The 27,972-nt window shown below is 40.9% G+C and overlaps 3 protein-coding genes across 3 annotated transcripts in view; 2 read left to right on the forward strand and 1 right to left on the reverse strand.

Annotated features, from left to right (window-relative positions):
• HAL (histidine ammonia-lyase) overlaps positions 1 to 3,517 on the forward strand; it is a 33,718-nt gene extending 30,201 nt beyond the window's left edge. The window contains exons 18-20 of the mRNA XM_037846440.1: positions 281 to 389; positions 489 to 558; positions 2,760 to 3,517. Of these exons, the coding sequence (XP_037702368.1) occupies positions 281 to 389; positions 489 to 558; positions 2,760 to 2,900 (320 nt within the window). The 3' untranslated portion in view covers positions 2,901 to 3,517. The remainder of the gene's footprint in view (positions 1 to 280; positions 390 to 488; positions 559 to 2,759) is intronic.
• A 5,022-nt stretch (positions 3,518 to 8,539) lies between these two features.
• AMDHD1 (amidohydrolase domain containing 1) lies at positions 8,540 to 27,095 on the reverse strand. The gene is made up of 9 exons (XM_037846709.1): positions 26,855 to 27,095; positions 21,133 to 21,239; positions 19,132 to 19,196; positions 17,491 to 17,768; positions 15,215 to 15,440; positions 12,720 to 12,844; positions 10,943 to 11,036; positions 10,193 to 10,353; positions 8,540 to 9,358 (listed from the first exon to the last, which is right to left on the reverse strand). Exons 1-9 carry the CDS (start codon positions 26,989 to 26,991, stop codon positions 9,271 to 9,273), a joined length of 1,281 nt encoding a protein of 426 aa, XP_037702637.1. The 5' UTR covers positions 26,992 to 27,095; the 3' UTR covers positions 8,540 to 9,270.
• Positions 27,096 to 27,346: 251 nt separating this feature from the next.
• Positions 27,347 to 27,972, forward strand: part of CCDC38 (coiled-coil domain containing 38) — a 54,891-nt gene continuing 54,265 nt past the window's right edge. The window contains exon 1 of the mRNA XM_037846711.1: positions 27,347 to 27,802. The gene's annotated coding sequence lies outside the window, so the exon portion shown is untranslated. The remainder of the gene's footprint in view (positions 27,803 to 27,972) is intronic.

Below are 27,972 nucleotides of genomic sequence, written 5' to 3' on the forward strand. Positions count from 1 at the left end.
TATCTGCAAAGACCCTATTTCCAAATAAGGTCATTCTCTGAGTTTCTCAGTGGGCATGAATTTGGGGAGGGCACTATTCCACCCAGTATACCATTAAAGATGCAGCCAAGGGTTAGAAAAGCAGGTTTAAGATGATAAACAGATTCCAAGTTAGTTGCATCTGCCAACAGCAGACAAGCAACCATCTGTTAGTTTGCTGCAACGGCTGTTAACTTCGGTGTCTTTTATGTTTCTCAAGCATTAGGTCATATGTAATCAGCCTCCTCATTTCTCATTCTAGTGCTGGCCATCGAGCTCCTGGCAGCCTGTCAGGGCATAGAGTTTCTACGCCCCCTGAGAACAACCACTCCACTGGAGAAGGTCTATGACCTGGTGCGTTCTGTTGTAAGGTAAAGCCAGCCACGTCCCTGGAAGTCACACTGTTTAAGAACTGTGAACCTTGGTCATGGTTAATGTTTGGCTAACAGGCTGGTGTGCTTTCTCTCCAGGCCCTGGATTAAAGACCGCTTCATGGCCCCCGACATCGAGGCAGCACACAGACTCCTCATAGAGCAGAAGGCAAGCTGGCTTCCTGGCTTATTTCACAGTTTTTGGCTGTGATGGGAAAGCAAAGTGGGAGTGGGGGGTGGGGAAACATTGTCTTACATTTTTGTTTCCTGTCTATTCCTTGGAAGGAACTTAAGCAACTTGTAAGGCCACCAAGAAGCCATCTGATAAATGCTTAAGTGTCCAGGTTGCACCCAAGCATTGCATATCTAAGGATTAGAAACTAAAATGGATTTTTAAAATAATAGCTTTATTGAGATATCATTTGCATACCATGAAATTCACCCTTTTAAAGTACACAGTTCAGTGGTTTTTTGTATAGTTATAGAGTTGTGCAACCATCACCACAATCTGTTTCAGAACATTTCCATCAGTCCCCAAAGAAAACCCATACCCATTAGCAGTCACTTCCTATTCCCCTCTTCCCCCAGCCCCTGGAAATGGCTAACCTACTTTGTTTCCATGGATTTGCCTATTTCGGACATTTAATATAAACAGCATACTTTTTCAAGGTTCATCGATGCTGTAGCGTGTATCAGAACTTTATTGCTTTTTTTAAAATTAGAAAAGTTGTAGGTTTACAGAAAAATCATGCATAAAATGCAGATTTCCAATAGACCACCTTATTATTAACACCTTGCATTAGTGTGGTACATTTGTCGCAATTCATGAAAGAACATTTTGATAACTGTTTTATTAACTGTTTTTAACTGTTATTAACAGTTTTATTAACTGTCCATTATTTACAATAGGGTTCACTGTGTTGTACAGTCTTATGTTTGTTTGGTTTTTAAAATTTTTATTCTAGTAACATATACATAACCTAAAATTTTCCCATTTAACCATCTTCCAAAATAGAATTCATTGCTGTTAATTACATTCACAATGTTGTGCTACCATTACCACCAACTGCTAAAATGAATTTTAAATGGAGTTTGGGGACAAGTAATCATGGGGAGAAAATGAGATGAAAGGTTCATTAATCTCCCTCACCAGTAATGTCCTCTTTCATTCAAAAGTATTTTCTCTTTCTGGTCATGCTATTGCAACTACCACCACTGGGTCTAAAGGTTGCATAGACCTGGACTGAAAATGGATTTTTCCTTCAAAGGGCTATGAGTCTGTCTAGTGCTTGGTTGTGTCCCTGCCTCTCTTGTGCTGGTTGAGACACGGGTTCTCTGAACTCTGCTCATTTCTTCTACTGCACTGACTACAGGCAGTACAGAGAAGTACAGATGGTTTGCTGGGTACACATTTCTAGCAGGCCGACTCATCTTTTCTATATATATATATATATATATATATATATTTTAATGTTTTCTAAACCTTGTAGTAATTTATGGGTATCACTGTTTCCTAGAATCATTTGATTTCCCCTGGAACGATTTTCCCTTTGATCCTCATGCCTGTCATCTTCAAGTCGTTTCCCTGTACACTTGGAGGGAAAGCCCTTTGCTTCCTGCCAACTTGGGTGCCAGGAGAGCAGCGCATGAGAGGGTGGTCTTTGAAAGAATATAGTTTTCTAAGGGTATAGAAAAGAATTGGCTGTCAGCAGGCATCAGATTAAAAGCAGCTGTAAATCAAAAACAGGACCTTAAATTCGAGGTCTTGTACTTAAAATAGGTTAGAATAGGTTGGTGGGTGGAGGTAAAAACCAAACATTTCGAGGCAGTGCTCCTCAAACTGTAATGTGTATATGAATGTAAGGCGTATGTGCATCCCCTGGGGATCTTGTTAAAATGCAGATTCTGATCCAGTAAGTTTGGGGGATGGGGTGCAGAGATGTAGACTTGTCCCAGTTGATGCCAATGCTGCTGCACAGGCCCCACTTTGAGTAGCAGGGATCTGAGGAGCAGGGTGTGCATGGCCTGGAAATAGAGCAATGGGGAAATACAATCAAGTACCTTTTATTATTCAAGGCTTAGCCTTTAGAAAGCACAGTTATACCCTTGAGCAATTTCCTTAACTCTGTCTACACTGAATTCTCTAGGTTTGTTTTGGGGTTTTAATCTGTTTGGTTTTGGTGCTTTGGAAGAGGAAGCAGCTGAAAACTATCGAAATAAATTCAGAAGTGTTTTGGACTTTGTATTTTAAAAGCTGTCAGCTACAGCTAGTCAGCTACAGATAAGTTGACTCCTGAGGAAGGTGATGTTTAATGGCATATAAAAACAGAATCATCAACATTCTGACTTTGTTTTGTCCTTGCTTCTCAGGTTTGGAAAGTAGCTGCACCATATATTGAAAAGTACAGAATGGAGCATATTCCAGAATCAAGACCTGTTTCTCCTACAGCCTTTTCACTGGAATCTCTACATAAGAAATCTACCATTCTCCCAGAGTCTGTGGATCTTTAAGGGGCTTTGTCATAGATGTGCAGATCAGTTTAACAGAAAGCAGTATTATGCTGAGAGAGAGATCTGGGAACTTTCCTGGGTAGATCAATCCATTATAAAATTCTGTTCTCCTAAAACCTCCTTTGGTTAGCTGATAATAGTATTAAGTTGCTCTATCCAGCACTATGCGCTTGTTAGACACAGTTTGAAACATACCAGGTGCTTTCAGATTATAGGTGTTTATTCCTAATGTCATCAACAAGTCACTGTGTCTTGAAGGTGAGAAGAGTGGCCTCCAGTTGCATTGGGTCTGTCTTCTACTCCTAGTATTATTAGAACTTATATCAGGCAACAGATTGATAGTAGTCATTTCTAAAAAACATTAGACTTTTGTGAACCTGACAAGCTCTCCACTAGTTAACTTTCTTTGGCTGATTGTACTATGCCACAATGTGACAAATATTCCTTAATAGGCCTTTATGAAAACCAGTGTAAGCCATATTTGTCCTTAAGCAGTTCTTTCTTCTATTAATTGAATCATAGTAAAGAAGAGTCAATAGGGTGAAAGCAGTTAAGTCACAGGGGTAGTTAAAACCAATAAGCGGTTTTGTGTGGAAAGAATATAAAGATGCTATTTGAGTGACCCTTGTTGAACTGTGTGTTGCATATTTTTCAAATATCACTACACATATCAGAAGGACTAATATGCTTACATTGGATTTTGAGCTTAGTTCTATCACTTTCTTACTATGTGTTAGTACTCTATTCACATTCTTATAATAATTCTAAGAGTCCTATTTCACAGATAAGTAATCTGCTGCTCCGAAGTGAACCAACCCCCTGTCTGCAATGGTAACCCTTAAAACAAAACCCTATTGACAAAGGTCTGATGGTGCCCTAGGATAAATGATCTAATCTGGGGTTTCCCCCACCGCACCCCCCAAGAAGAAGTTAGAGGACCTTCTGGGAGGATTAAGTTTAATTGTCCAGGTGAAGGACAGGTCAGATGACCTCTTGGCTTCCCAAGGCTAAGATCTGTGCCTTTGCCTAGCTGTGCCTCTGTGTGCAGGATTTTGAAACCGTACCTCTCAGAGTTGCAGCCAGGCAAGGAAAGGACAGGCACCCTTGCCAGCTTGCCTGCCTGATTGCAGCCTAAAACTGCTCCAACAGTATATTTCACAATAGCGTTTTTACTCTTTAGGCTCAACAAGTCCACGGGAAAGGTGGAGACAGGAATGAAAACTGCTGCCTACAGCAATTCAGCCAACAAAAATGTGCTGAGGAGCCTGTTTACCTAAAGGTTCTTCTCGAGGCCATCCTTTGCTAAAATGTAAACACACATGAGAGAAGTTTTTCCATTCTTATCCACAAGCTGCCATCGAGCCAGTAAAACCCAGCAGTCCGATGGCTGCTGTTCACTCCTGCTTGGGGAGAGCAGTGTGGAGCTCCCGCCAGCCAAAGGTGCTCTGGGGTGCACTGACACATTGACACTGAGTTCTCTGTACAGCTGTTAGTAACTAAGTCTCAATTGTCTTATGTTGTGATTTTATTCTTAGATTTTTAGAACAAAGTGTAACTCCTCTTTAGGGAAAGGCTCTTCTACCCGCAGTTCGTCACGTTTCTGAAAGATTCAGTCAACAAATGTTAAAACTTTAGAAAACATCTTTGAAAAGTGCAGTTGACTCAATACACATTCCCTTTCCCATTGAGTAGCAACAAAAGAGGTGGAGACAATTCATTTCAGCTCGGGGTGGGCTCAATTAAGGGTGGTTCTGTTCCTTTTGCCTAGTGCACGGCTCAAGAACGGGCTTGGGTTGCAATTTGGGCCAATGAGACAGAGAAAAGATTTGTTGGAGATTCCTGAGAGCCATGAGAAGCCAGCCTTTCTCCCCCTGCTGCTTGACCTGAATGAGGAGGCATAGAGCACCAGTGACTGTTGACGGCCAGCCAGACCCAAGGGGGAATCCAGCCTTGAGATGACGCCAGCACTGGATGGCAGAGCTGAGGGAAGAAAGGAATCTGGGTCCTCAGCATTATGGAGGTGCTAGATAAACTAGTCCTGAAGCCTGCCCTACCTCTGAATTTTCAGTCATGAGTGTATCAGGGTTCTCCGGAGAAACAAAACTATAAACATATATATATATATATATATATATATATATATATATATATATAGTTATAAATCTCTCTATCTATATAGCTATATATATAGTTTATATATATCTATATAAAACTATCCAGTTATAAATAAGAGATTTATTTGAGGGAATTGGTTCATTCCATTGGTGACTGGCAAGTCCAAAATCTATAGGGCAGGCTGGAAACCCAAGCAGGAGCTGATGCTGCAATCTTGAAGACAGAGTTTCTTCTTCCTCAGGGAAACCTCAGTTTTGCTTTTCAGACCTTTTCATCTGATTGGATGAGGAACCCCCATGATTGAGAGTCATCTTCTTTTCTTAAAGTCACTGATTTTAGATATTACCACATCTATAAAATATCTTCACAGCAATATGTAGATTAGTGTTTGATTGAATAACTGGGTACTATTGCCTAAGTGGACACACAAAACTGACTATCACAGTGAGCTAATAAATATCCTTATTTTTTGTCAATGTTACTCAGGTTTCGAAACTTGCAGTCATCAACATCCTACCCAGCACAGCTACTCTGTATGAGGTGCTGTACCAGGGCTGTTGTGTATCAAATATAACATGGTCCTGTATTCAAGGTCTTATCAACTAGTTGGGGACATAAAATGGTAATGACTGTAGCAAGCATGTGTCCTAGAGGAAGGCAAAACAACTGCAGCAGGTTTGGATCATCAGGGAGGCCTCCTAGAAGTGGTGACTGAGCTGGGCTTTGAATAATGGGAGCCAGAGAGAGAAAAGGAAGATAAAGGAGAAATGCAAGTTAAATTTCAATGTCAAAAGTCATTCATGCCTGGAAACCACTTCCATGTTTGGTCACTTTCTTTCATTCATGCTACTCTTAAATGTCAGGCTTACTGTCCTAATCAGATTGCAAACTGAAGAGCCCAGTTTAAAACCAGATTTTTATAGATGGAGGGAATCCAACTTCTACATTTTACAGATGAATAAATAGAATTCAAGATGAAATCAAAGTCCAGATGTCAAGTGCCAGATTTGTGTTCCTGAATCAGCATGCCATGTTGCTTTGTCTAATTCCCACAGCAACTACTACATCCATTTTCAACTCAATGGAAGTGATATCACCTCCAACGGGGAGAAAATTGGTTCTTGGGAGGCAAAAAATCCTACATGTTACAATGGTTTGTGGCCCTTTAAAGTTTGACCCTACTGGACAAAATCTTACTCCTTGGGGAGAAATTAATGTTAATTTAAGCTTTCTCCTGGGGACCAATGATTTTTAACCATTGAGAAAAGAAATTTTGATCTAGAACGATGTGGAGAAAGAGTAGATTTTCACATCTCATTATGCCATTTCCACCTGGACTTCTAACATCTCATGCCTCCTACTCCATTCCATACCCTTTGTGAAGAAAACTTTCTCTCTCCACCAAAGGACTTGTCCAACTTGGTAGGTATCTTACCAGAGTTCACTCATACAACAAATACTTTAGTGCCTACTAGGTACACTAAAATCAGATAAATCTTTCTAAATCAACACTCTTGTCATGGTCCAAACCTATTCAGAAACTTGCAGCGGCTCACCCTGGCCTTAAGAATGAAGTTCAAACTCCTGAGTCTGTTGTTCGAAGGCCAGGAATCTGACCTTATCTAATTTTGTAGCCCTACCTCCCCACTTGAATCCTCTACTAGGAAGACTCCTCCCTTACCTTTTGAAAATGTCATGACAGTCCATCCTTGGAACGTCAAAATCAAAATCCTTCCCAAACTTCACAGCTGAGCATTGCAACTTCCTTCTCCACCTTTCACCATGGAATTGTTTTTCTGTTTGGTTTTACTTTTACACTTTACTCTCCCATGAACATCATCCTTTGGCATTCTGTTAAGGAACTGATGTGCTCTTTCCAGTCCACAGATCACGTATTTTCCTTAACATTACACCCCTGGTTTGGCCTCCTTAGAGGTGTATTTTAACGAGTAATCTTCATTATGATTATTGTGGTGGCTTGGAGCGTGTTTTTAAACTTAATCCACTCCTGTGGGTGTGAACCCATTGTAAATAGGACTTTTCGATGAGGTTATTTATAGCCAAGGGGGTGGGTATTAATCCTATTACTGGAATCCTTTAAAAGCAGAATGAAATTCACACAGACAGAGAGAAAACGCCCAAGAAGCAAGAAGCTGAAATTCATCAGAAACTGAAAGAGAATGGAGAGGCCAGAAGAGGTCACCAGGTCATTGCCATGTGAGAGAGGAGCCAAGGACCAAGGATTGCCAGCAGCCAGCCCCAGAACGCCAGTGTTGCGAAGAAAGCATTACCTTGATGATGCCTTGATTTGGACTTTCTCTTAGCCTTAAAACCATGAGCTAATAAATTCCCATTGTTAAAACCGACCTATTGCATGGTATTTGCTAGAGTGGCCAAGGAAACTAAAACAACTATCCATATGTTTGTGCAGTCATTCATTGATTCATTTATTGATCACCTGCTGTGAACCAGTCACTATACTAGATCCTGGGGACACGACAAGGTCCCCGCCCACCACAAATTCAAAGCTTAACAGAGGAAGACAGTTAAATGGCTGTGCTATGGAGGCTATGATAGAGGTGTGGGAGCATAGGGGAGGAGTGACTAGCTCTGGATTTCACATGGAGAGAAGAGAGCAAAAGGGAATTGCGTGTTTGAAGAGCAGTGTTAAGGTTGGTGTGATCATGGTGTAGATGGTGGCAGCACTTCTCAGACTCTAAGTGCACACGAATCACCAGGAGAAGCGTGTTAAGACACAGTGTCTGATTCAGCAGCTCTGGATGGGGATGAGAGGCCGCATTTCTAACAAGCTCCCCGAGTGGCCAGGGTGTAGAGCATTATGGGCCTTGGAGGACTAAGGCAGTTTTGGGTGGGTAGCCCTTTCAGCTTTCATTCACATCAGACCTGAATGCTATTTGTTTAGAGAAAAATGTCTCCCATGAGGGAAAATCGTGCTTTACCTTCTTATATCCTTATATTCGTGTGGCTTGGATTCCAGAGCAAACCTAACATTGAGTTTTGTTTTTTATCTATCACCTACACCTATAACTCCCACTGTTGACTAGATGATTGTTCATGTTACCTTCCATAAACAGGAGCCCCCCACCCCTCAGGACTCCTTCATCAAGCACACGACAGAACTCGAGAGACCCCAGGACACCAGGCAGTGACAGCAATGTGCTAACGTTACCCTTAACTTTCCATCCAGGGGGCATCGTGATTTGATTTATCATTGAATACATTAAAGACTTATTAATTCAGGCTCTGTTAACCTGGAATTGGTGATACTTTGGACAGTTCTCCAATTTACTTTTCAAACCATTTCCTCATAAATGTGACAATGCAGTTAAGATTGCAAAGATGATTAAAACTTCATAAACAATTTCAAGTAAACTCACATGGCTTTAGAAACATACATTTACATAAATAATAATCTACTCTGCAAATTTTAAATTTGTTCATTTCCTAAAAACTTTTAATAGATAGCACTGTACCTACCTCTAGCACTTTAAGGAAACAACAGCAACAGTGACAGCAAATATTTATTGAGAGCTGTGAAATGTTTTTTATACATTGGTAATCTCAAGAATCAAAAACTTGAAAACAACTTCAAAGAAATCACATTACTGGGATTTGGTCAAAATGCATCCATTACAGGCAAGTCCTTAGATTCATGTATAACATGACAAGTCTTGAACTGCATGGTGAAGCTTTATTGCTAGGGTTGAGAAGTTATAAATGGAAGGACATCTTCATTCCAAGGGCATCTAGAAAGACTGTGTGGGAGAGGGGGAAGGGAAGGAAATCTCTTTGCCTATTATAGAAGGCCTAGGATCCTTTGTTGAGCTTATTTTGGACATATCATTTTGAGTTTCCCTCCATCCCCCAATGTTCACTAAATATAGTCCAAACACCAAAATATGAAAAACAGAAACAAAATGAAAAGCCAGTCTACTTTACCCAACAAGGGCATTTTTATGATAACCCATCATACTAATCTTCAGAATATTTGTAACAAATTTTTGTGAAATAATTTAATATTTTGAGTTTATTTGCATAGTCGTCTTACTGTTTACATGTTCAGGTGCACATCAATTATAAATTAATACCTTGGGATTTTTTTACTGGATTAATAAAACATGTAAATACATTTAATTGTGAGATAATTCTGGTAAACTAAGGTGTTTTAACTTTTAACATAATTATATTGAAATTTGTATTATAGTCTAGAAGCTCCTCTCTTCTTCCAAATTTGTCATTTTTTATAGATGACTTTTCCTTTAGCTATAACATATTCAATTAGTTCATGATGGCCTCCAAACTGGTAAATCAAATGTTCCCATCTAGAAAGAAATCAAATACTACATCAATGCATGCAAGTCAAAATTACCATTTGTCAACAAATACTAATTTAAAGCTTTCTTTACACCCAGTCATTAGTATTTGGGGTTTCTTTGAAACAGTATGTAATTAATTGGTCTGTGATAAATCAAATATTGCTTAACAATATTGTTTAAGTATTTGACTGCAAAATATTCGACTCACTAAGTGTTGCACAAATGGCGGCATCAGCATTATTTTCAGGCAATACACAGAGTGGTTTTTGACCATGGAGAGTACAATTACTGAAGTATCAGGGCCCTCGCCAGGGTCCAGGAGCCATAGGATTTACAACCTTTAGATTTAGAACAATTAAGACACAAATTGTCACATTGGAGGTCCAGGTGGTAACAGTGGGAGAGTGATAAGAAACCAGGAACAGGAAAACTGAATCAAAGTGTTCAGGATCCAGGAGTTTGAGAACCAAGACAACAAGCCGCAGCAGGGATTCCTGTGGCCCAGTGCAAACAGGGGACCAGAATCCAAGTGAAAAACAAAACAACCATTACACAAAAACACTCCAGAAGGCACAAGTCCAAAGTCCTCATAAACAGAGCAGAACCTGGAGATCTAGGAAAGATGTTAGATGATTGAAGAGACCTGAAAACTTAGTCCACCTTAGCTTAGGATCTGTAGTCAGACTTTCCATCTAGAAAGGGATGAAGAAATAGGGGGACTGGGTGGCTTCTGAATCTAGACAGAGCTTGGCACTAATAATGAGTAGAAAAGGGATTTAAACCAAGTCTATATAATACAGAGAGCATAAAATAAAAAAGCCATGTTGGGAGACTGCTCACCTGGATGAATTGATGATAATGAGATCTCCCTGTTTGCCAACTTCCAAAGATCCATGTGCATGAGATTTTCCCAGTGCGTAAGCTGCATTGATGGTGGCAGCGGCCAAAGCCTCGGGCATGGACATTTTCATGTTCACACAGGCCAAATGCATGACTATCGGCTGAAGTGGGAAGAGAAAAGCATTGGAGGAAAGCAACAAAACAGGAACCATTCCTGAGGTCGGTTCTCAACACAGCACAACAAATAATGGGAGTTAAATGTTTAGGTGGAACTGGCTAAACTGGTATGGGAAAATTTAAATTTAATACAAAGGATATTATGCCTTGAAAAAGATATTACAGAGATTAGGCCTGTGTGCTTTTAATATTTATTTACAACTTTTCAAGACCACTTACTGTGTAAAGTGAGTCTTACCTCCACCCTTACTAAAACATCTTTGAGCTTATGCTTCTAAATTTTTTTTCTCCCTAAGAAGAGAAATGGGTCGTAACCCTTATCCACAATGCTTAAGGCTGAATCAACAAATAATTCAAATAGAACCTCCTGTCCTCTCTCTATGCCTGGAGGCAATCATGTGGCACAGAAATACACAAGCACACTATTTTCTTCACCTTTTTTCTTTGTTTCATAGGAAAATATTTTTAGATCTTTTATACATCTTTTAACAATCAATGAAATATTTTTTAATTACCTATATGTTTGGTAGGAGTTTGATACTCTGCTCAGAAAAGCTCATTAAAAATAATTACCATTGAAAAGCAATATGCGTTAGGGTTGAAATCACTGCCCAGAGCAACTATTACGCCTTCATCTAACATCTTCCTGGCTCGAGGCTGCTTCAGCCTAAGAGGGGGAAAAGATGTCAGTTTTCTAGAGTGGGAATTTTTGTAACTGAGAAGTCAGGATTTAAAGGATGATTATAATTACTGAATCACTATATAAATACTCCTTTTTACTTTTTGGTATATTAGAGTGGACAGAGGGAAATAATTGAAATCTCTGAACTGTAATCCAGCTGCCTTGCTCTCTGATGATTGTATAGGCTTTATCTTATGCCCCCGTGATTGTTAAAACCTTCTGACTGACCAACACTTGTCCCCATTTTACCTGGTTTTTCTACTTTAGAGTCTTGTGATCACTAAAGACAGCCCCTAATGGTTACTAATGAAGGGCCCTGGGTCAGCCCAGAACTAACCCACCCCAATTCCAAAGTTATCTTGATAACTGGAGCTGGATCAACCAAAATGGGCCCAGTCTGACATGTGCGGTAGCTTAGACTTTAACCTCTAAGTCACCTCTACCTCATTATAATACTAAAAATCATGCCCATCAACATATTAAGGCCGCCATTTTCTTACATACAGTTCTGTGACTAAGCATGTAATTAATTTGCGCATGCTCAATAATTAAATCACCTCTACATCATCTGGAGCCATTGTGCTCATTATCCTAAAACCTGCCCATCTTTTGATACTATAAAACTATCAGAATTGCTGCAGTTTGGGAAGGCAGATATTTGGGCCGATAGGCCATCTGCTCTCCTGCTTAGCACCTCTCTCTTTGAAACCCTGGGGTCTCAGGAATTAGTCATTTGAGTGCAATGGGCAAAGAACCCACCGTCTTTGTCAGGTATCACATTGTAGGATGTTCACCAGCACTCCTGACCTCTACTCTCTAGATGCCAGTACCAAACCCCACCCACTCCCAGTTGTGACAATGAAAATTGTCTTCAGACCTCGCCAAATGTCCCCTTGGGGGCAAAATCCCCTGGGTTGAGAACAGCTGTCCCAAGGTCACAATTTCAGCAGAATCACAAGACCATGAAACCCAACCACACAGAAAGTACCTAGTCCTAAGAGAAAATAAACTGCTTCTTGATTTCTGGCCTCTCAGACCACAAACTTGGCATTTGTAACTGGTACAATGGAAAGGATCAGAAGACCTCAGGGCTCATTCGGTAGAATTAGGACAATAGCAGTTATAAAAGATGGACTAAGTATATTCAATCCATAAAGAGCATACAGCAGAATTCCTGGGGAGATTTTACAAGCTGTACTTACCCAACGCCTCTTTCCTCCTACATCCCCAGGATTTATGAAGAATCTGGTACACAATTATGGTACCCACTCACATCCCCCTAAAGACACCTTATTCAGATTCTGAATATTGCTAAATATCCTTAACATATTATGCATGTTTTAAAAATAGAAAGCCTTTTTCATTATCTAATTATAAAAGTAATGCATACTGATTTTTTAAAAATTCAACAATTCCTAAAACTAAGAAGGAAGAGAAAGAACCACCCTTCCCAATAATGCCACCTTTAAAGGTAATTTTGATGTAACCCCCTTCCTCAGGGCACTTCACTTAGGAACATCATTCTACAGTTCATACCTCCATGAGCTAAGTTTTCTCGATCTGCACTTTTAATGGTTTTTAAAGGCTCTGAAATAATGCTTAGACATTATTAGTGCATCGTCACTGCTTGTACTTGCAGCTCATGTCGAGTGTGAGAAATGACCTTACCTCAGCATGTAGGCAGTGGTGGGCAGAAGGATAGCAGAACACCTGGCCGTTGCCATGGCAGCGATGCCTTCATCACTTACTTCTTCCAGGTGGCTAATTGCCTGGGCTCCCAGTTCAGCCCCAAGCTAAGCAGAACGTGCAGAGAGAGAAAGACTGAACAAATGCAGCCACAAATCAATAAAGAACCATAAAATTGTTTTTCCCACAAAAAAAATAGCACTCAATTATTGAGATTCCTTGCCAGCTATCCCTTGGCACATACGAGTTTCAAAATGGATAAATGGCTTGTAATGGACAGGCCTTTGAAAATTAGCTAACGTGCTATTTCAGAAAACAATTCTTAAACACAAAATGGTTTCTAATATGCTTCAGATATGTTTTTTCCAAAACAGAAAATTCATAAGATTGGAATAAAACTTTGACTAATATAGGTTATCTAATTATTATAGCATCATCAAAGTATAATAAAGAAAGATATCTTAAAACAGTGTTGCATTCAGTGAAGAAAACACAAATCTGAAAATTTGTAATCACATGTAAAATTTGAGAATATCTACTTGAGTCTGATTTTCTCCAGGTGAGAAGTTTGGACTGGATTGCTAGAAGAAAACTAAGAGGATGTAACACTATGATGATAATTGAAGCAGGTTGTTAAACTGGATTTCTTCTCAGCTTGGTCTCATCATATTCTTAATTTGACAGATTTTCATATAGACAGACAGACAAACACACACAAACACACACACACACACAGACACAAATGCACTAGGCTGAAAGGTGGTATGTTAAGCATTTTCAGCAAAAGAAAGACTGATATTTGACATTCCGCTGGCTCAGGGAGGCTGCAACGCCAAGCAGGGCAGAGAAGAGTTCATCAGCAGCTTGCTCAGGTCTAAGAGTATTTTTGATTAGTGCTCTAGGGAACCTATTGCTTCCCAGGACAAACTGCACTCCCCTGGGTGAGTTTCCTCCTCACCTTGGAATCACAGAGATGGCAAGCCCTCACTTTTCCAAAGTTACTTACTCATTCTGGGTATGGCCACTATTGATCTAATCTCCAGTCTCTGTATGACCAAGAGTAGTTTGTTGAACACCTAGTTCACATTCATTCAACAAACATTCAACAAATCATTATGTACTGAGAGTCATTTACAGGCCAGGTTCTGTGCTAACCTAGCAGGAAATTGCTGTGTGAGTCACGGCCCTAGTCCTCAGTGTGCTTACACCCTAGTAAGAATCACAGAGGCAACTGGAACACAGGGTGGTAAATACAAGGAGGGGCCATGACCCACTCTTGGAGGGCTTTGGGAAGGAGCCCCAAACGGGAGAGTTCAGATTACAGAGCACGGAGTACAAAGGCAGGGGAGTGATGAGGGTACTGAAAACAGTTTATTGTGGCTCGTTCATGGTGAGAGGGTGGGGGAGGAAAGAGAGGGGAGGATGGAGAGGTAAGCAAGGTCCGGGTAATAAGGGTCCTGGTAAGCCATGTCTGGAGTTTGGAATTTATCCTAAGAACAACAGTAAGCCTTTAAGTGGTTTTAAGCAAAGGAGCAAAAGGACAAGATGCACTGGGGGAATGGATTTAAGGAATGGATCTAAAGCGGAGGCAAGCTCGGAAGCAAGAACAGTTGTTGCAGAAATCCAGGTGAGGGCTGATGTGATTTAAACTAGGCAATGGGGTGAAGAGATGCGGGTCCAGAGGTATTTAGGAGGAAACTGGGAGGACTTGGTGATTGGTTGAAATGTGGTAGGTGGGATGGAGGAAGAGTCAAGAATGATGTCCAAGAGTTTGGTTCAGGCAATAGATAGATTGATGATTCACTCACCAGGGTGGAAAACACAGGACTAGAAGATTTGGAAGTAATATTAAGAGATCGAGTTGGACATGCTGTGGTTGAGGCCCATGTGGGGGACATGGGCATCTGTATTTATTCCCTGAGGGCAGCTGTTTACACAGTTCCAGGGTTTAGATGAGCTAGACTCACAGCTGCAGGGACTTCTGTCTGGCTGTTCTTTGTGACATCCTTAGGGCCTGGCACCCAGTAGACATTCAAATACTTGTTGAAAGGATGAATAAAATGAATCTGGGTAAGATATATAGATTTGAAAATCATCCTGTGGCTATTACAAGCATACTCTACTAAAATTCATCTGGATGCTGCCACATGAAGATCTGAGAAGCTATATGCAGTACTTATATGCCGTGCAAGTGTGGTTTTGTGTGCCAACCAAAATATGTTGTGAATTTTAGTAAATGAGACCACAGAGCTACTTCTTTTTCTGCCAACATCACCAGCAAATGATAATAAATGTATCTGGTTAGCAAAAAGGTACATTTCCGAGGCTCAACCTAACCAATTTACATATTGTTCAAACAAATTTTCCCACACTGTCTTTCTTTCCAGAAGGCTACTCCAAACTTTGAACAAGATAATGAAGTTTTCCAGAGCACAAATGCTCAAGAACACAAAGGAAAAGCAAAAGGTCAGCCATACCTCAGCAGCCTTCATGGGATGGAGCTCATCCCCATGGAAGTTAATCTGTAACCCTATATCTTTTCCACTTTGAAGGATCCTTCGGGTAGAGTGAAGATCAAAAACGCCCTTCTCACAAAACACATCTATATTGTCAACGTGTATTTTTCCATTTCTGCCAAGTTCCTTCAGCTTAGGGAGGTGGTTTTTGACAATGTCATCAGCAGCTTCAGTAGCAGTTTTTCCTCTGAGGGAAGAAAATGAGATCACCATGAGTGAAAAAAAAAAAAAAAAAGAATTGGAAAAAGGGTCATGTAGCCTTGGAGAACTTGAGAAACAAGTTATATATGTAATTTCTAATTATATTAATTAGAGAAATAATTATAGCTATAATTCAGAACTCTTAATAATTGGGACATGGCTACATGGCAGAGGTATTGACAAGACTTCCAAATGTCTTAATCTTACACACGGAGACCCAAATGGCTCATCCATTCTAGCAACCCTGGCATCTTTGGGGATGCTGACAAGGCCACCCAGCTGAGAAACTGAATCTTCTGGTCATGGATACTCAGAGGCCATCCTGGTTGCTTCACTGACAACCCAGCTGGGACCCCTTAAGTGGGCTCCAGCCATCATCCAACCCTTTTCTTCTTCCACACTGTTTTCCAGAGCATCTGTGTAAGGCTTCCTGTCTCACTATTTGAGGACATGGGAGAGAAATATAGTAGGAGGCTCTAAAATTCTCTGAAATTCTGGGTAGTTATATATTAGAAAGGGCTGGGCTTTTGAAGTCAGATAGACTCAGGGCTCTACCTCTGGCTGGCTAGGAAACTTGAGAAATGTTATTTAGCTGTTACTTAGCAAGCTCTGAGCCTCAGGCTTTAACGATAGGGATACAGATGCAGACCTCTGAGGCTCATTGGCAGATGGAGAAAATTTCTGTGAAACTCCATGCTTGTATTTGACACACGGGAGGCCCTTGCTTAGAAAAACCATTTGGGGAAGGGGTTGGGGCAAGGTGCTCATAATGAAACAGGTGCTTATATACATGTTGTTTCTAATTCTCAAGACAATAATATAGAACATTTTGCTATTTCACCCATTTTGCCCTCAAAATCATCCAGCTGGAAATAGCTAAACTGGATTAAACCCAGGTCTGGTTATCATTCCAAAGCCTGAGAACATTCCATCATGCCTCACTGGCTTTTCTCCTGAAAAAAAAAAAAACAAAACAGACTATCACACACCCCATATTTCATTTGAAGAAAAAAAAAGGAAAGAAAAACTACTGTATTATACAGATAAGTTGCTCCAAAAGTCTTAGTGCAGTTTTAAGCTTTAATAATTTCAGAAGCATAAATGCTAAAAACTTACAACAAATATCACTGGGAATATTAAGTATTTGTGTTTCTTTTCTACTGAGTTTTGTGAATTTTGAATAATACATCTTAATGTTAATTTTTTTAGTTCCTCTGAAGATGGCATTTTGCGAAGTAAAATATTAACATTAAAAATTTCTCAAAGTTCAGAAAACTAAATTAGTACAACAGAAATTGTAATGCTTAAACTTTCAAATTTTTTTTATAGGTCAGTAGCACTTACATATCTAAAGTTATTAAAGCTTAAAACTTTGGGGATACCCTGTGCATTAGCAAGTCTTGACTTTCCTTTGTGCCTTTCAGTTCTGGAACCATGGGCCTTTCTGTCCAGTAATTCCAGAACCAAAAGGAACTCTGCCAGATGAGTACAGGTGCACAAGGGGACAGAATTCTTCACGGTAAAGCCATGTGGGAGAAACTTTTTAGATAAGGTGAAGGCTTACAAACATAATAATAAGACAAAAAATATGTGCTTCTAAGTAAAGAGATGAAAACAAAATCTCTTCCGAGTCAGACTTCAAGGTTTGATCTACCTCCTACGGGGTATTACTGTTAATCTCAAAGTGCTTTTAAACTAATTACTTGTCATGGGAAACTATTCGGATTATAATCTGTGATTTTAGAGGGGCTAAAGGGACCATTTCTTTTCATTATCCAAGAGCTTTGAACATCTCTTCATCATTAAAGGATTAGTGAGTCTGATGCATCCCCTTCCTAAAACCATGTATGCAGGTGATGTAGACCATTAGAATTGGAACACCTTTCCAAAGGCTTTTACCAGTCGTTCTGCAGGGGCTACAAAGCGCTTCATGCACCTCCACTTCCTGGAGAACGCAGCCCCCACTAGCGGCCGCAGGGCCCCTCTTCATGCCCAAAGCCCCGAATTTAAACCCGGGTCCCATCAGCTGAGATTACTTGGGCACTGAGTGAGCCCCGCAGTAAGTGGCCGAAATGCCGATGTCCAGCTCCCGCTGGGCGCGCTCGATCACGCGGAGCATCTTGAGTTCCGTCTCCAGGTTGAGGCCGTATCCGCTCTTGCACTCCACCAGCGTGGTCCCAGCCCTCATCATGGACAGAAGCCGCTGCCGGAAGGACATGAACAGCTCCTCTTCCGAGGCTTGGCGAGTGCACTCCACAGTGAAGTTGATCCCTCCTCCAGCCTGGTGAATGTCCATGTAAGTGGCTCCTGCCAACTGAACACACGCGGCTCTCCCTTAGGCCAGGCAAAGGCGCCCTACAGAGCCTGCCTCCAGGGGGGATGTTTAACAATCTGTACAGTAGGGGTACCGACCATCAGAAAGGATGCTGGGGCACACAGTCCTGGCACAGTCCTACTCTGCCAGCGCTGGACTGTGGGGGAGGAGGTCTGGGGGTGTCAGGGAAGGTACTGGGAAGGCAGGGATGGGAGATAAGAGATGAGACAGGGGCACTCAGAGTCTCCAGGCAGCGGCAATCTACCAACTAGTACACCAGTACTTCAATATTTTAACAACCCAGCCTGTCCCAGCATGTACCAGTAAATCTCAGGCCTCCCTACATCCTAAAACACGTTGAAGAAAACAAAGTTTAGGCAATTCAGGGAACCCCGCTGCAGTTATCTAACTCTCCACTAATGTGACCCAGGGCTGGCTTCCCCATCTCAAGATCTGGCCCCGAGGGTTTGGGGTCTGACCTCTGTCACTCAGGCAAATAAAGATGGCTCTCCCTGGGTTCTCACTCGGCTCTCGACAGAGCGTGTGGCACCTGGTGGTCTCCTGGCCAGGGTTTTCATCTGGGTTCTGCCATTAGCCAGCTGGTGACTTTAGTCAACTCCTTTCCCTTCTCTGAGCCTCACTTTCTCCATCTGTCTGATGGACTGCAATCTCTAAGACTGCTTTTGGCTTTGAAATTCTGTGATGTAATAAAATAGTTTTAAAACAGCTCTAGCTTGTTGAGAAAGCTACACAACATCTGAAGAAAAAACTTTTTTTTCTTAAAGAATCTTATATAGCTTTTGGGATGCATACCCACTCTCTTTATTAACAATGTGAAATGGCGCTAACAAGGGATTTGGGCTTTGGCTGTGGCTAATACGTGACTGACATAGACAGTACTTTAGGATTCTTCATAAGGCTCATTTTTTTCTGGGAAAAAAACCCAAGAGAACAATATAAAACATTTTTGTGATTAGCAATATATTTTTTCAAGTTTGACCTCAATGAATGGTGATTTTCAAACTTTCTTGAGGCCCCTTCAAAGGCTACTAGGGTGTTGAGATGTAATGGGGGGAAGGGAAAAAGAAGAAAAATTAGTTGTCAAATCTGTTTTAAAACGGCAGATTCTGCAGCCAAAAAATTTTGAAAGCTGTTGTACTTATGATTGCTATTCCTGTGCATAGCACAAAGATTTAGTGTAGTTATAAGTTAGCTTTGTTGTAGTTTATTTTCCATAGTCCAGGTCAATAAAAATATCCATTGAAAAGAAATGTAGACACATGTTGCAAAGACTGATGGCCTATAGAAAAGACTTGCCTGTCTTTGGGCTTTATTTCTATTTGCCATCATTTATTATAGTTACCTTCATTGCAAACTCGTGAACTCTCTCCCCAGCCCACACTGGATGTGTGTGTGCATCCACCAAACCTGCAATCAATAAATCAAGTCAATTTTAAAGTTAAGAAATACAGAGCATTTAGATAGTGGTCAGACCATACCATCTTGCTCTTGGGAAAGCATGATGGGTGCTGGTCCTCCATCTTGGAGGAGCATGGAGGAGGAAGAATTTATCTGTGTGGCTTTCTCAACAGAGAGTGACAAATCCAGAGGAAGAAAAAATGCCTGCTTGCATGGCTGATCGCAATAGCTCCTGTGCCAGTTTGAGTGTATTGTGTCCCCCAAATGCCATTATCTTTGTGGTCTTGTGGGACAGACGTTTTTGGTGCTGGTTAGATTTGCTTGGAATGTGCCCCACTCAGCTGTGGGTAATGATTTTGATGAGATGCTCCCATGGAGGTGTGGCCCCGCCCATTCAGGGTGGGCCTTGATCAGTGGAGCCATATAAATAAGCTGACTCAGAGAGAGGGAATTCAGTGAGTGCAGCTGTGAGTGATGTTTTGAGGAGGAGCAAGCTTGCTGGAGAAGAACGTCCTGGGAGAAAGCCATTTTGAGGCCAGAGCTTTGGAGCAGACGCCGGCTGCCTTCCTACTAGCAGAGGTTTTCCGGACGCCATTGGCCATCCTCCGGTGAAGGTACCCAATTGCTGATGTGTTACCCTGGACGTTTTGTGGCCTTAAGACTGTGACTGCGTAGCGAAATAAACCCCCGTTTTATAAAAGCCTATCCATCTCTGGTGTTTTGCATTCTGCAGCGTTAGCAAACTAAGACAGCTCCCACGGAAGAGGGTGACTCAACATGATGAAAATATCTGTTAAAGAAATAGAGCTCTGTTTGCTCAATACTTCCATGCTCATCAAATAGGCTTTTAAACCAAGATGTCAAACCCATTAGTTGACTAAAACCAAGAACTCCATCACCAAGGAATAATCTGGGTGTGAAAACAGAAAAATACAAGCTCCCTTCCCCCCCAACTTGAGAAGGAAAAATACAAAATCAGAAATATGAATCTTTTGTTCAAGAAAGAAACATTTTAATTAAAGAGAAACTAAAAGCAGTCACTTAGAACTTTTGTTTATCCAGGTACAATTCAGTAAAGTGTGTTTGTTCAGAATAATTAAAATACCTTATGAATTAAATGGCTCATTAGCATTGAACTTTAATCAAAAGTCCCTATTCAGATTGCTTTTTACTATATTCTGTTCTTTCTCTTAAGCTTTTACCCTGACTTTATCTGCTGACCCCCAAGATCCATAAGGTAGAAGCTTGTGAAATGTCTGCAGTGCATACTTTAAAATATAAATCCCAACACCTATGTTTGTGTAGAACTCAAAACTTGTGATTTCAGATGATTGCATGAAACCATAAAACATAATGTAATGACAGTTAACAAATCAATTTTGTTGTTAATCATGAAAAATATAAATGAGCTGCAGGGAAATCGATAACGTTTTTGTTTTTTGTGTCCTTTTCTGCCTAGAGCTGGATCCTTTGTTTCCACTTAGAAATTTAAAGTATATTCTGGTATTTGAGACAGCAGCTTGCCCTGTTTGCCTCTCCTATGCGATGGATTAATAAAGTTCTTCTGACAGTTTTTGAACCTAAACACCACACAGCTCATTTCTCTTCAGCATGTCAGTGGAATGCAGTGGAGTGAATGATTGGGTTTGATTCCCAGTTTGCCCTTTCCCAGCTTAGCAACCTTGGATAAGCTATTTCACCTCTAAATTTCAGTGTTCTAATGGTAACATGTGAGTAACGATAACTACTCGACAGGAAAAGCTATAAGGATCCAACCTTGTAAAGCAGGTAGACAGTCAATGGCAGAAATTCAATAAATGGTAGTTATTATCACTTTTTAATATTATTGTGAACCCTATTTAAACCAGCTGCTACTCTTTGTCCTTATATTATTGCAGCAAGTGTTAACCTGTTTTCAGAGCTTTACTGAAAATGAGGTAAGTACCTGGTAAGATACATTTCCCAGAACAGTCTATTCTTTCTTCAAAATTTTCTCCGGAAAACTGTCTTTGGATAGCATCTGCTGGACCAATGGCTTTTATAAATCCATCTCTGGAGAAAAAAATAAGAAAAAAATCACCAAATTTTGGGGAAATATTGTTGAGAAATCTAACCAGTGATATAAAAGAGGTTATTGGGTATCTTTTGGTGTTAATCAACATTTAATATATTACCATCTTGAGCCTGTGTCTTTGGAAAGTGGCTCTAGCCACATTCAAGACACAAAGTCAAACTATGTGTAGCAGAGATTGCTGATTGTTCCCCAAGATCAATTTTCCCTTTTCCCACAGTAATAGAAACCTAATTTTTAGCTGGACATAATCCAGAATAAAGACTACATTTCTCAGTCTCCCATCAGTCAGATGGGGCCAATAAATAAAATGTCAAGTGGAAATGTTGCCTGGAAGCTTCAAGTAAACTAACAACATAGCTAGTGCATGCCCTTTGCCTCTCCTCTTGGTTTTCTCTTCCTGTTTCCCACTGGCTGGAATGCAGGCGCCATCACTGCAGATGGAGCAGCCATCTTGGATCATGAAGGGACTGTGGGAAAGAAGGCCATGCACAGCAGAGCAAGGTAGAGGGGACCTGGATCCTGAGGACTCCATGGAGCATGGCCACCAGCCTTTCCTGGACTGCCTGCTCTTGACTTTTACATAGGAGAGAAATAAACTCCTATCCGGTTTCAGCCACTTATTTTGAGTCTTTGTCACTCCCGGCAAATTTGTGTTGCCAAAATTGAGATCTAGGGCTCTAATCCTGAGAGCTGGGAAAGGCTGTAGAAAGAGAGGGAATTCAGAAGTGGGACTGAGGTGGTTTGGGTAACCTAACTGAATAAAAGAGTGGAGAAGGATAGATATTATGAAAGGAAAAGAAATAGTGACTGTGGGAGTTTGGGGGAGGGTAAACTTAGGGATAGAACTGGAAATTAAGTTTTGAAATTTAGCACCGTATCCTGATTTAATACACCTCTTCATCAATAACAGCTTTCCTCTGGCCCAACCATTTCAATTAGATAACCCATCCAAAGTTCAGTAGCTCTACTGGTGGAAAAGACCAGCAGGATTAGAAATAGATCCTTTAACAGGAAAGGACAAAGAGAATGATCTTACCTAGGACCATCTCCCTTCTATTGAAATTGTGTCTCATGTGGCATGGAACTGTCTTAGCCAGGAGCCACAAGAATTAATGCCTGACACAGCTTTAAGAGAGGTTATTTGTGTTTTTAACAAGATCACACCTAAGAATTAAATTTCTAATGGCCTCAGTGTGTGTCAGGGAGAAATCTGAAAGCGCTGGGCCCTTCTTCCTGACTCTAATACTCACATGATTATCTGCCTTCTTAAGAACATGAACCTCTAATTGGGGATCCCTACTTATCAAGTTTGAGACAAAGCCTTATGTACAAGGACTGTTATTGAAGGAAACGACTTAAAAACACTTCCCCCAAAATGATTTTTTTAATAGTAGCCATTAAAAATGGTAAAGAGATATATAAGTGCCATGGTAAACTTTTTACAATATATTATTACTAAGTGAAAAAAAAAAAAAAAACAAAATCCCAGGGTACAAAATAGTATACATAGTAAGATTTTCTTTTTTTAAAAAATGTATTTTTATGTGATTCTTTTTGCATAGGAAAACATCTAAAGGTAAGCACCTAAACATTGGTGTTAGTTCACTGAAAGGTGGGGGCTTGAGTGGTTTTTTTTTTTTTTTTTTTTTTTTTTTTTTGCTTTTCTGTATTTTCTCACTTTTTCTACAATGAATATATCTTGTGTACTTCAAAGAAAAAAAGAGCAGGGTAGTGTTGAATTTTAGCTGTCTATTCTGAAGTTCAGGAATTAAAATTCTACAGGATCTTCTGAAAGTAACAAAGCAAATTAGCAAGCAAAACCCTAGTCTAGAAGCTACAATATGATCATCATGATAAAAAGCAATAATGATTTGACATGGAACCTGCCTATTTGGCTCTCAAGGTTCTTTGTGAAAGTTTAGAATCATTGCATAGACCTTCTCAGTAACTAAAATCTAAAAATCGCTCGGACTTTGTAGATGAATAAATTGGACACCCCTCCTCACACTTTCCATTAGTTTGGTGCCCTTCCATGCAGTCAGTGTTTTCAATGCCTGCCCTGCACAATCTACTGTTTCTAAAGAGCAGGACTAATCTTAGTCATTTTTGCATCCCCAGGGTTGATCAGTCTAACTGCTCAGTACATATTTGATGAATGAATGAAAAGGTCTTACTTTTTCTTAGGTTCATTGTCCCCCTGATTCTTTTTTTTTTTCTTTATTAGAGAAGTTATGGGTTTATAGAACAATCATGCATAAAATACAGAATTCCCATGTACCACCCCACCACCACCACCTTGCATTGGGGTGGAATATTTGTTACAATTGAGGATTGCACATTTTTATAACTGTAGTATTAATCCAATGCATGGCTTAACTTAGGGTTCGCTGTTTGTGCAGAGTTCCATGGATTTTTTAAAATTTTTTATTCTGGTACCATATATATAATCTAACATTTCCTTTTTGATTATATTCAGATATATATTTCAGTGCTGTTAATTGTGTTCACAAGGTTGTCCCACTATCACCACCGTCCATTACCAAAACATTTCCGTCGTTCCAAATAGGAACCCTGTACATCTGAAGCCTTGACTTCCCATTCCCTATCCCCACCCCATCCCCTCGTAACCTATATTCTGGATTCTGACTCAATGAGTTTGTTTATTATAATTGTTTCAAAACAGTGAGATCATACAATATTTGTCCTTTTGTGTCTGGTTTATTTCATTCAACATGATGTCCTCAAGGTTCATCCAAGTTGTCACATGCATCAGGACTTCATTCCTTTTTATAGCTGAATAATATTCCATTATATGTATATACCACACTTTATTCATTGGCTGATGGACACTTGGGTTGCTTCCATCGTTTGGCAATTGTGGATAATGCTGCTATGAACATAAGTGTGCAAATATTTGTTCTAGTCCCTGCTTTCAATTCTTTGGGTTATATACCTAATAGAGGGATTGCTGGGTCATATGGTAGTTCTATACTTACTTTTCTGAGGAACCTCCAACCTGTCTTCCACAGTGGCTGCACCATTTTACATTGCCACCAACAATTAATGAGTGTTCCTATTTCTCTGCATCTTCTCCAACACTTGTTATTTTCCATTTTTTAATAGCAGTCATTTTAATGGGTGTGAAATGGTATCTCACTGGGGTTTCGATTTTCATGTCCCTGATGGCTAATGATGTCGAGCATCTTTTTCAGGTGCTTTCTGGCCATTAGTATATCTTCTTTGGAAAGATGTCTGTTCAGGTCTTTTGCCCATTTTTAAATTGAATATTCTGGATATTAATCCTTTATTGGATATGTTGTTTCCAAAAATTTTTCCCATTGTGTAAGTTGTCATTTTACTTTCATGATAAAGTCAGTTAAGGAACAAAAGTTTTTCATTTTTGATGAAGTCCTATTTATCTACTTTTTTGTGTTGCTTGTGTTTTGAGTATAAAGTCTTAAGAAACAATTGCCTAACACAAGGTCCTGAAGATGCTTCCCTGTGTTTCCTTCTAGGAGTTTGATAGTTCTAGCTCTTATATTAAGACCTTTGATCCATTTTGAGTTGATTTTTGTATATTCCATATGATTCTCTTAGTGGCCTCTAAGAAGATAAAACACCCATCAATTTTTCCTTCACCATTTTCCATTTTTGCCTTCTTTCTGAAGTACTAAAATAAGTGCCTCTCAGGTATAAATCTATATTTTCATTCCTTTTTGTTTCGTTCATTTAGACATTTTCATCTTGATTTTAGCCTTTGAATGAGACACTTGTAAAGTGGGTGACAGTTTGTGCTTCTCTTCCGTCTCCTTCTGGGAGCTTCTTCAAGATTAGCGACAATCAACACACACACACACACACACACACACACACACACACACAGAGGTATTAACTTAATTTGAGAATGAGGTATCCTTAAAGACCCAAATGAATTAATATTATGGTGGAATTTAGGCCCCTGGCAGACAGCAATAGAGATATTTTTAGGAAAGGGGAGTTTCTGGTACCCCTCAAAAAATTTTCCTTTCCAGGACTCGGTTTTTAAGGCTATAACATATAGTGGATTCACTGCCAGTTGATCTTGCTGAGATTCATTCTAATCAAAACACACATTAAAACCCATCTGTTTCCTGGCTTTGAAATGGAACCTTCCTCTCCTCAGCTGCTTTATACTAGCATCCCTCCACAGATAAACACACACTCACAGCATGCTCTCTTCTAGTCGATCAAAATAGAAGCAGGATCAAGTTATCTTTCAGCAAGATTCATATCAGGAAAGTAATGTGAAAATTTAAGACAATCATCTAAATAATTCACCCTGAAAATGCTTTTACCTTAATATATATAGAAAATGAAGGTGGGAGTCATGTCTCAAAATAAGTTGAATCACTAGATAATTATTTCAATTCTGTACTTTATTTTGCATGTGTATAAAACAGGATGATGCTAAATGAAAATAAAACCATAATCCTGTCCCAAATGAATCACATTTGAACAGCAAAATTCTGAACATTCCTGAAAATTAATTTCAATGTAGTAAATCCAGCAAAATATGAACCATGTAACAGACTCAAATTTGAAAAACTACCTTCTATAATCACAAGTCAATTCTCTCCTGTTTCCCTATTTTATCTGGTTCTGATCTGAGCACAGCTATAGAGAACATGTGTTGAAATGCAAGACTCCATGTCATTGGTGTTATTACTATAATTCTTATAGATATTCTGTTCCTTGGGGAGATATTTTCTCCTCTTTCTAGGCATGTGTGCAATTCTGTTAACTGATTTTAACAAATGGATTTTGACAGTACACTGGAAATGTTTTAATCCCTTTATTAATTGAAAAGGAAAAAAAAGAAAGAAACTAGGCTCTTACACAACCCTAAACAGCCTCAGATAAGCACTGGTCTCTGTGTGACTGTGATCCATCTTGTGCAACTGCTGCTCCAAATTGTCATCCAACCCCCATTCCCATTCCAGGTCCAACCCTCCAACCCCTGTTCTTTTATTCATCTCTTGCAGGAAGCTCAGAAGGTTAAGAGAAAATAACTGAAAATGTACTCTTCTGGTGGCCAAACCTTGATTTTTATCACTCAAAGCCAACACCATCTAAACATTTTCAGTGGTTCTCAAAACTGTAGTGTACAGACCAATGCGGGAGGGAGAGGTGCTATTTAAAATTCTGGATCTCATAACACCATGCTCAGAGATGCTGATTCAAAAGACTGACAGTAGGTATATCTCAAATCTGTCTTTAAAAAAGCAACCCCAGGTAATTCGCGCCGCACTTCAGAAAGTATTGTAGAGAACCCTACCCTCTTCTGATTTTTGGACAATATTTTATCAGCAGAGACAGGGTACTGATGCTTCCTGATAGGATGCTCAAGTTTCATTGCCCTCCCCGGCCCCGAATGCCAACCCAAAGCAATTAAACCTGTCAGGAACAGTTGCCTAAAAGGTAGGCCTGCCCATGTCTCTCTTGTACAGGTAAAGCTTGTACCCCATTTCACTGAGCGCCAAGCCCACGCGCTGGCTGACCGGTTCCCCTGCCCCGGCCGCTGGCAGTCTCTCACGCCCGGCTCACGGCCACTTACGTGCCCACCACGAGGCTGGCGCCCTCCAGCACCGCCAGGCTGCGCAGCGCGTCCCGCACCAGGTAGCGCTCGCCGCGGGCGCACACCAGCACCACTTGCTGCGCGTTCTCCAGCAGGAGGCGGTGGCAGCCCGCCATGTTGCGGCGCGCCGCGGGCCGCAGAGAAGCCGCCGGGCTCCGCCGCGGGCCAGTGGGCCGAAGAGGACCGAGGCGGGCGGAAGTCCACAGGTCATGCCGCCCAGGCCGTGGCGGGGGCGGGCGATCGCAGCAGCTGCCCTTTAAACCATAGATGAAAGCTCGCCTCCCCCAAAATCAACAAAGAAAATTAGAGAATTTCCTCTTTTTTTTTTTTTATTTTTTTTGGTCGCCTTCTCAGGTCTGGGTATGTGAGGTAGAGATTATTGTCCCTGCTTTACAGATAAGGAAACTGAGGCTAGGTCACCAGGAGAGAAAGGTGGGCTGCGTCGATCACGTGGCTATGTAGTAGGGGGTTATAGAGGATGAAGGTGTCCGGAGGGTACCCAAGTGGGGGAAACTGCTCTAGGGCAGGTACGGAAACCTGGAAACATTGTCCTGGGAGGAGGCAGGATGAGGGGAAACCTCTGTCCGGGAGGCTGGAGCCCAGGGCCAGAGACATGGAGGGCCACGGGAAGCAGAAACCTCAGTCCAGGGGCGAGAGCCCGGGGCGCCGAGGGCTGCCTGCAGAGGGAAGCTGGGGATGGGAAGGAGCGGGATCGGCGGGGGAGTTGCTCTTGGGTCCGCGTGGCCGTGCAGCGGCGTGGCGGGTGCCGCGCACCCTTCGGTTGGCCAACTTCCCCTCGGATCCCCTGCCAGACGGTCCCCGAGATGAAGGGGCACTGGGGCGACAGAGGGTAAGAGCCGAGCCCACCTTCCCACAACGCTTTCCTGAAGGATACATTGGAAAGGGTTCTGGATCCAACTTGCTGAGGTAACTCGGGTTTCAGTTCTGTGCTCCCCCTTTCCCTCACTGTATTTGTGGGGTCTCCATCTACTGCGACCAAGATTGGACACAGGATAAAAGTTTAAGGAAGATGGTCTGTTAATTTTCGCCCACAACCCTTCCCGCCTATCAGTTGCTGTGAAAACATTGGCAGGCAC

This window comes from Choloepus didactylus, chromosome 8, assembly GCF_015220235.1.
Source record: "Choloepus didactylus isolate mChoDid1 chromosome 8, mChoDid1.pri, whole genome shotgun sequence".
NCBI lineage: Eukaryota > Metazoa > Chordata > Mammalia > Pilosa > Megalonychidae > Choloepus > Choloepus didactylus.